This window comes from Phaseolus vulgaris, chromosome 8 (assembly GCF_000499845.2).
Source record: "Phaseolus vulgaris cultivar G19833 chromosome 8, P. vulgaris v2.0, whole genome shotgun sequence".
Taxonomy (NCBI): Eukaryota; Viridiplantae; Streptophyta; class Magnoliopsida; order Fabales; family Fabaceae; genus Phaseolus; species Phaseolus vulgaris.
Window position 1 is genome coordinate 50,536,313 of NC_023752.2, and position 8,826 is coordinate 50,545,138.

An 8,826-nucleotide genomic window follows, 5' to 3' on the forward strand; every position below is an offset into this window, starting at 1 on the left:
AAATATATAAATTTTTAAAAATATTTAACATTGAATATGCTTTTACAAACATAGATTTATAATGAAGAATAACTCAATATCCATTTTGCCCTTCAAACATCATTATCTAAGAAAAAAGGTATAACATTGATTTTAGAACACACAACATTGATTATCAACTTAAAACCAAGGCAAAATCAATATAGAAAATGTCCAACTGATGTTCACTTTTTATTCTTTTGTGTGCATGAATGCTTAACTTGAAAAAAGTTACGATTTTGAATGTAAATTAGAGAGATAACAAATTCTAGTTGAATTTCCTCTTTCTTTGTAACTCATCTTGGAAGATGTTTGCATTAAGTTCAAATGAATGAATACAAATGCAAACAGTCTTTACAAATTCGTCCGAATGAATAGTAATCACTTGAATTCAAACGTAGTGTCAATATCCTTAGAAGAAGGTGTGATGACTAAATTTGTCAAAAAAATAAATTAAATTTAGTCAAATTCATGGTAGAATTGTATTTTAAAAATAAATATTTATTTAGAAAAAAATTTATTATTTTAATTTATTTAAAAAAAATTAAATCACTCTTAAGCATAATTATAAGTTATAATATTATTGGAATATATGTTTTAAAATAAATGTAATAGCTGAAAGAATGTAATAAAATTTATAGAAGTTTAAGTTCATAGTTCACTCAAATTATAATAATTATTGTAATAGAATATTTTAGATGTTTGTTTTGAACTATAAATTTAAATATTTATATTTTTATAAATCCTAATTATATATATTATAAATATTAATATTTTAAATAACTCTAAATTTGTATAGAAATATTTATAATTTAATTTGTATTTTAATATTTAGATGTATTTTTTTTACATATTAGGTCTTATATAGAATATTTTAAAAAATATTATTATTTACATTTGTGTTTTTTTAACATATTTTAAAAATAAATACTTGTATATTTATTTTAATATGTAAATTCTACCCGCCGTTTCTTAAATGAATGATTATTTTAAATTTAAACAAACTCAAAAATGGTGAAAAAGAGTGAGAGAAAAGTAAATAAATTTATTTTTAAAAATTAGTAATTTTCAATATTATTTAAAAATATTTTATCAACCATATTTTCTTTTCTCTTAACTATACATTAAATAAATTAATATGACATTTGTCCATTTAACAAAGTATAAACAACCGGTGACATTATTTTCAACATAAAATTGGGTCATAGTAAGAGAAAACACACTACAGAGTCAATTTAGCACGAGAAATGCGTTGGTAATGGCAGAAACGATATATAATATCACAAAATTAATATTTCTGTTTCCTTTACGCAATTATAGAATAAAATTACTTTTTTTCCTATTCTATTTTCATTATTCAATTTTACTTGCATAAGAAATTGCCCAAATTTTGTCCTTATATGTAGCATTATATTTTATATTATTTTATATATTTACTTTGAAAGTAGAAAAAATACTTAATGAAAGCCCAAAATTTAATATGTTCTCAAAATTGTAAATTATGATACATGTCAACTTTTACTTCAATGAGTTTACTTTTAATATCTATTTGAATGAGTTCATTATAGTTTATTTAAATTTATATTATATCATAAGTATTTATGTAACCGCTAACAAAAATTTATGAAAACAGCTTATCCTTTTGTGAATTATGTTTATTTATTATTATTAGGTATCCAATTTTTTATTTTTACCATATAAAAAACAAGATTTTTTAGATACTGCGCGGTCAGTAGGAAAAAATATTCTACATATTTTTTAATAGCTGGAAGTAATTTGATGAAGTCCCTTTTTTTATTATTAATATTAATGTGTATTTTTATTTATTATTATTCTTTTTATTATTATTTATCCATTCATATTTTTTATTTTTATTATTATTATATATATATTTGTATTTATTAAAAATAACTATAATTTTATATTTAAACATTTTAATTCATCTTAAATTTATGTGTTGATGTATTTTTAATATCAAATAATATATTTGCATTTTTTAGTTTTATATTATCATATTTGTATTTAATAAAATAACTATAAAATTAACATTGTAATATTTTAATTTATTGTAAATTTATGTGTATTTGTATTTTTTAAATATTAACATGCGTATTTGTATTTTTATTTTTATCATTATTATATATTCATATTTTTTATTTTTATCACTATCTATCTCGTATTTCTTTATTAAAAGAACTATAATACATAATACACAATTTATTTTTATATTTTTTTAATTATATTTCAAAAAAAAATTAAATGTATTTTTTTAATGAAATGAATGGTAATTTTTTTAAAAAAAATGGATGCATATCATAGGTTCTAATGTGTAGGAATTTACCTAACAATATAAGAAAAATGAATGCAAAAGTATATTGGGTGATTTATTTTGATTAATTATGAGTAGAATTAATTATTAGAAGAGTGAAGAAAGATAAAGTGTACTAAGAAATGGTATGTTTCAGGATTAACATAATATAAACCACTACATATTTAGGCTCTATATCTAGGTTTCTAATAACCAACTCAAAAACTATATCATTCTTTTTTAGGCACTACCCTTCACAACAAAACGTTTAACTTTAAAAAAAAATCATATATTTTAAATAAAAATTTCTACCTATGATATGGTTACATTTATACCTATTTGATTTTTTTAAAACTTTTTATTATATGCTACAACAATTTTACTCTCTAAATGAAGTTATTCAAATAAATCTATATTAGTGTGATTTTTTTTCACATATACAATTATATATATTGTTTATATCAGATGTTATTTTAAACGTTTTAGAATAAAATTTTCTTTTTAAAAATTGAAATTGTTAAAGAAGTATTAATTTATTATAATATTCTTATCACATAATTTTAATGATTTTTTAATTTTATATTTTTTTTTACTTTTATATTGTCATAAATCGTATCATAAAAAAATAAATAAATATAATTATCTTAATTAATATTAGATAAATTAATTGATTTTTCTTAATTAATATATTTTTATTACAAGAATATTTAATTTTTTAAATTAAATATATAGACGATTATATATATATATATTCATTTTGTTTTTATCATAGATGAAAATTATGTCATAAAAATATTTTTTTTAAATGCATATTGATTGAAAATTATTAAAACTCATTAAATTTAGTAAAATTGTGTTTATTCTGGTTAACACAATGATTTTAAATGACCTCCCATTAAATTATTTTTCATAATGTAAAAAGAAAAATCAGATCTTTATAAAGAAAATTATAAACTAAAATATGATAATACATAAAAAAAACTGAAACATTTTACATAATATTTTTACTGATCAAATTTGAATTGGAGTGAAAAAAATATTATTTTGTGATTGCACAGCTGAAATTAGAGTACGAGAAGTTATATTTTTTTTTTACAAATTTAGTATAAAGCAATGATAAAAAAAAGTTAAAAAAACTTGAATTATAATACAGTGTAGTATGGAGAAAATACAGGTTCTGTATTATTATAATTTTAATACATCTTTAAGATATTTTAAATAAATTTTATTTATTATTTTTACTAAATATTTTATTATTATTAGGTTTTTATTATTTTTTAGTCAATATAGTTGTATAAAATTTATATTTTCTACTCATTAAAAATCGTTAGTTTTAGAATTTTTAATATTTTTTAGTCCTTATACTATTTTTTTTTTAGTTTATACATTTAAAAAATTGTATAGAATAAAAAAAGATTATGGTAACATATAAAAGGATTAAAAAAACATTTAAGTATAAAACTAAAAGATAAAGTTTGTTTATATGTAAAGATTAAATGAACAATTTAATATTATTTCAATATATATCCTGTTTATGTAGAAAAAGTTAAATATGCCATTTAATATATTTAGTCGTGATTAATTATCAATTTAATTTTAATAGAAATAATATTAAAATAATTTCTATACCTTTAAAATTGCGGATGGATTCAAATTTTATGCTCTGCTGTTTCTGTAGATTGTTTCTGCAATAGAAACACTCAGTAATACGAAATTTTCCAAAATTTCGTTCTAACCATTTCTCATGAATCCCAAAGAAAAAAGATAATTCAAAAGAAAGACATTCACTCTCAACTTCTTCACACAAATTTGGTCAAACATATTTAAAGAAAACTTTAGAAAATAATTTTTCCAGTACTATAGAATTTCATAAACACTATTTTTAAAGTAAAATATTATTAACTATTTAGTTAATTACTTTTTAAAAAATATTAGTTTATTTTTAATTAAAATAAAATAATAATTAATTAAATATTTGCCAATTTATATTATTATAGAAATTATAATCAAATGTAAATAAATATAAATAAAAGATTGTTTTAAGTTCTTTAAAATTTCTTTTTTGAAACAAAATTGAATGGAAATGGTTTGATGATATAATGTAAGAATGAGTTGCTGTAGTTAAATCCAAAGACAGTAATAAGACTCTCACACACCACAAGATTAGGAAACAGACATTCTCTTTCTTTTGAATCCATGGAATCTGATCCAATCAACGTCACCCCTTACTTCATCTTTTATTTTGTTTACAAATATTTTCAAAACAGACTTAAGTTTTAATCATCAATTTTTCTAATACTTTCCAACAATGAAAATATGAGTTTTACAACATTTTTTTTTTTAAAATTAAGGTCAAAAGTGTGAGGATTTTAATAAAAAAATTAATCAAATCAACGCTTCTAATTCACATTTATCTTTTTCTATACATAAATTTAAGTGATTAAAACATTTGTAATTGACATAGCACACTATTTTAAAATTAATATCATTATAATATATCCTTTGAATTTTAAATTTTAGAAAGAAAAAAAAAATTCTTAGTTTTCACCATGGTTTTATCTACCCGGAAAAAAAGTGGAGGTGGTCCACACGATGTTGAATTGAAATTGAAGAGACGCAAAAAGGAATAAGAGGAAATGAGGCTATAAATAGGTGTCTCCGCCACCACAAGGTACAAAAATATAGATTCGAACATATTCTCCTGCGCCCAACCAACCCTTGTATTTAACTCCGTTCAATCCTTGAATTCCGTTATTCCGTTAGGGTTGGTGAACAGAAAGAAGAAGAAAGAAAAAAATATGGGAAGCGAGGAGAGGAGAAAACCAAGATTGTTGTGCCTTCACGGGTTTCGAACAAGCGGAGAAATACTGAAAACGCAGATACATAAGTGGCCACAATCCGTTCTCGATCACCTTGATCTTGTTTTTGTAGATGCTCCTTTTCCTTGCCAAGGCAAATCCGATGTCGAAGGCATTTTTGATCCCCCTTACTACGAGTGGTTCCAGTTCAACAAGGTTCTCTTCCCATTCATTTTTTTTAGCTTTATTTTTTTAATTTATGCTATGGATAATAAATTTCACGTTCATGAATATAGGTATAGATCAAAAATACGATTGACTAAAAATCTATCAAATAATTCTTATTTTCTCGATGTAGCTTATTTTGTGAACTAATATTGAGATTCAGCAAAACTTGTTTTCTCTTACTAAATTCCTATTGTTTTCCAACTGGATTTGAAATTTGTGTTGAAAACTAGCAAATTTCAATTCTGACTAGAGAATATCATAATTTGTTAGCAACCGTCTAAACTTTTGTGGCGAAACAGGAATTTACAGAGTACACTAACTTTGACGAGTGCCTTAAGTACATTGAGGACTGCATGATCAAGCACGGACCTATTGATGGGCTTCTTGGTTTCTCACAGGTAATCTTCTGCTTATTTTTAATTTTTAATTTTGGGAAAATAAGTCAAAGATGAAGTGAATATCTGAATCTACCCAGTTGTAACTTGTTGTGTGTTTCTATGGAATTTGTGGTGGATACATGAGACTTTTTGTTTTCAAAAAAATAATAGTTAAAGGATTAGTGCATATTTAGTGTATCTTTAGATGGTTTGAGGTTTTAGTGGTGAAGGATTTGAATATAACAAGGTGTTTGATTTTGACCAAACAGGGAGCAATATTATCAGCTGCGTTGCCTGGTCTTCAAGCGAAGGTATGTTTAAGACTGTTTCTCAGTGATGCAATGAAAACAAAACACTATATTGAAAAAGTAAATATTTAATGATTGTATATAAACTGTAGGAGATAGTTTTTTTTTGTTTGTTTTATTCTCATAAAAGTTTGAAGTACATAATTTATTTGTTTGCAGGGTGTGGCACTGACGAAGGTTCCCAAAGTGAAATTCATTGTGATTGTAGGAGGTGCTAAGTTTAGGTCACCTTTGGTGGTGGACAAAGCATATTCTTCTCCTATTAGCTGCCCCTCTATTCATTTTCTAGGTACCCACGTTGTCACCATCTATTTTATCATTCTTGTCTTTAAGTTTAAGAAAGCATATCCTAGCCCTCATTATTGACTTAACAAAGATCATCCAAATCAATTTCATTAAGTTAATAAAATAGCTTTCTCTGTTGGGACTAGAGCCCCACTTCTACCACATCAAGCTTCACAATTTAAACATGGTTGATTGTGTGTGCAAATATTGGGTTGCTTTCTAGCCTTTGAATATTGGGTGTCAATTATGTGCTCTCAAGTCAAGCATTTCATATGTCCTCATTGAATGTAAAACTAAAATCTAAAAAATAACTAATAACAGAGGGAGGATTTATCCAGAGCTATTATAAAATAAGTATTTCAAAATTTTGAAACCAAATTGCATGCTGCTAAATTTTTCTAATTGTAGATTTAATCACTGTAAAATAACTTTAAATCAGAATGCAAATTAATAAGCATGATTTTATAATTCAGTTTGCTAGAATTTCCTATAAATTCTCAATTTCTACGACTGCAGGTGAAACAGATTTTTTGAAAAAATATGGAATGGAACTAACAGAATCCTGTGTTGAACCCGTGGTAATTCATCATCCCAAAGGACACACAATACCAAGATTAGGTACTGATCATCTAAATATTTATCTATTTTATCTATTTGTATTCATGCTTGTACTTAGTTCTTAGTTAGGTAAATGTGTTTTATATTTTTCTAACTTTGTTAAAAAATGGTTTTAGTTTTACTATTTAATAAGTGTAGTTTAAGTTCTTGTATTTTATAAAATGTTGTTGCTTAAGTTCCTAGTTAGATGAAAATAAAATATAAGATTAAGGATGTAATGCATCACATTTCAGAAATATAAAGATTAAAATCATTATTTTAATATCCAAAGACCGAATATATTTTTAACCGAATTTCGAAGAAACTAAAGTATATTTCATATTTTATTCATTTGCTCAGAAAAAGTGGTGTTGTGTATGAGTTATTGGTATGAATAGTTTTTTGTTTTCCTTTACAGATGATAAGAGCTTGAAGACCATGATGGATTTTATCGAAAGAATTAAGAAAGACGTCTCAAAATAAGAGATGGGTTTATTAGACAAGGAGCCATCGCTTCAAACTGATTTTTGAAATAATTTTTCATTATAACATTAAGCAATAGCATTAGTACTTGTACTTTTATACAATTTTGTTACTGTTTTTAGAGGTTGTCACAGCATTCACTCCCTTCTTCCCATATCTTATTGTTTTTTGTTTATATAGTCAATTTTATTCTCGGTTGCTGAAATAAATCAAAATTATTACAAAATTTATTATTATTTTCTTCGTTTACCATCAATAATATAGTTAAAGATTGTGGTTCGGAAAGTTAAAAATGTTAAATAAAATAAAATAAAAATAATTCAGGAAGAAAAAACACCAAAGAATGATAAATAAGTATATTAAAGAAAGATAAACCAAAAAAAAATATCATTTTAAAATAAAAAATATCATTTTTTTTAATTTGAAAAAACTTTAAAAAACAAATAAAATGTTGTACATTTAAATATATTTAGAAGTAAAAAAATAATGTCTGTTTTTCAATTTTTTATTTTTTCCCATAAATTTAGTAGTATATATATATATATATATTAGCTAATTATCTTTATTCTTAATTTATTTTCTATTTTAAGTGCTCCATTCAATATTCTATAAATAATATTTAAAGAGAATAAAAATTGCTTATAATAAAATTAAAAATTATTTATTTTATAATTAATTTTAATAAAAAAATTAATTTAATAATATATTTTGATTTTAATAATTAGTAATAATGATCTATAAACAATATATAATACACATCTATTTTACACAATTTCTTATAATTTTATCCTATTAAATAACTACCTTTTTAAATTTAATAACTATTCATAATAAAAAATCACTTACCCAATAAAAAAATTACTTGAAACAAAATTAAAATTATTTCTTTTTATAATTACTTTTAGTGAAAATATTTTTACAATTTAATAATATATTTTTATTTAAATAATTATAATTCATGATGCCTTTATCTTCTCTTTAAATCAAAGTTAAAAATAATGTGCAAGAGACTCTTATTTATAGGAGAAAGTCTCTCAAATGAGAGTGTGACAAGTGTCACCACCTTATCGGTGCAAATCCTCTTCATTGAGGAGAAGACATGTGGAGTCTCATGCCTCCCTTGCCTAGATTTCTATTTGCACCCCTCATTTACTATTTTACACTCAACTCTTTACTTTGGCCCAAAATACAAACTCCAAAACTTCCTAACTACTCTACACATTTTTTACAAGGCTAAGAAGAAGAAAAAGACTTTACAATCTCTTCAATAAGTCTCGATCTTTATCTATTTTCTTAGCCGAAAGTTTCAAGGCTGGATGGTTTTCAATAATTGATTTTTGTTTCTTCCTTGACCAAGATTTGAGATATGGTTTAAGGAATTGAAAACTTTCACTAATGTTTTTCCTCTCCACACAATCTCTAGC

At 23.3% G+C, this 8,826-nt stretch overlaps 1 protein-coding gene across 1 annotated transcript; it reads left to right on the top strand.

The window, feature by feature from the left end:
- The first annotated feature begins 4,985 nt into the window (after nt 1-4,985).
- Nucleotides 4,986-7,628, top strand: LOC137826379 (uncharacterized). Its single transcript, XM_068632325.1, has 6 exons — nt 4,986-5,340; nt 5,652-5,750; nt 5,999-6,040; nt 6,197-6,326; nt 6,839-6,940; nt 7,338-7,628. Exons 1-6 carry the CDS (start codon nt 5,125-5,127, stop codon nt 7,400-7,402), a joined length of 654 nt encoding a protein of 217 aa, XP_068488426.1. The 5' UTR covers nt 4,986-5,124; the 3' UTR covers nt 7,403-7,628.
- The last annotated feature ends 1,198 nt before the right edge of the window (nt 7,629-8,826 follow it).

What these genes read in the sequence shown, in the direction of transcription:
- LOC137826379 (XM_068632325.1), top strand. Translation starts at nt 5,125, where the DNA reads ATGGGAAGCGAGGAGAGGAGAAAACCAAGATTGTTGTGCCTTCACGGG. An exon ending in GGCTTCTTGGTTTCTCACAG is followed by an intron (nt 5,751 to 5,998) that starts GTAATCTTCTGC and finishes TTGACCAAACAG; the next exon opens with GGAGCAATATTATCAGCTGC. An exon ending in ACACACAATACCAAGATTAG is followed by an intron (nt 6,941 to 7,337) that starts GTACTGATCATC and finishes TTTCCTTTACAG; the next exon opens with ATGATAAGAGCTTGAAGACC.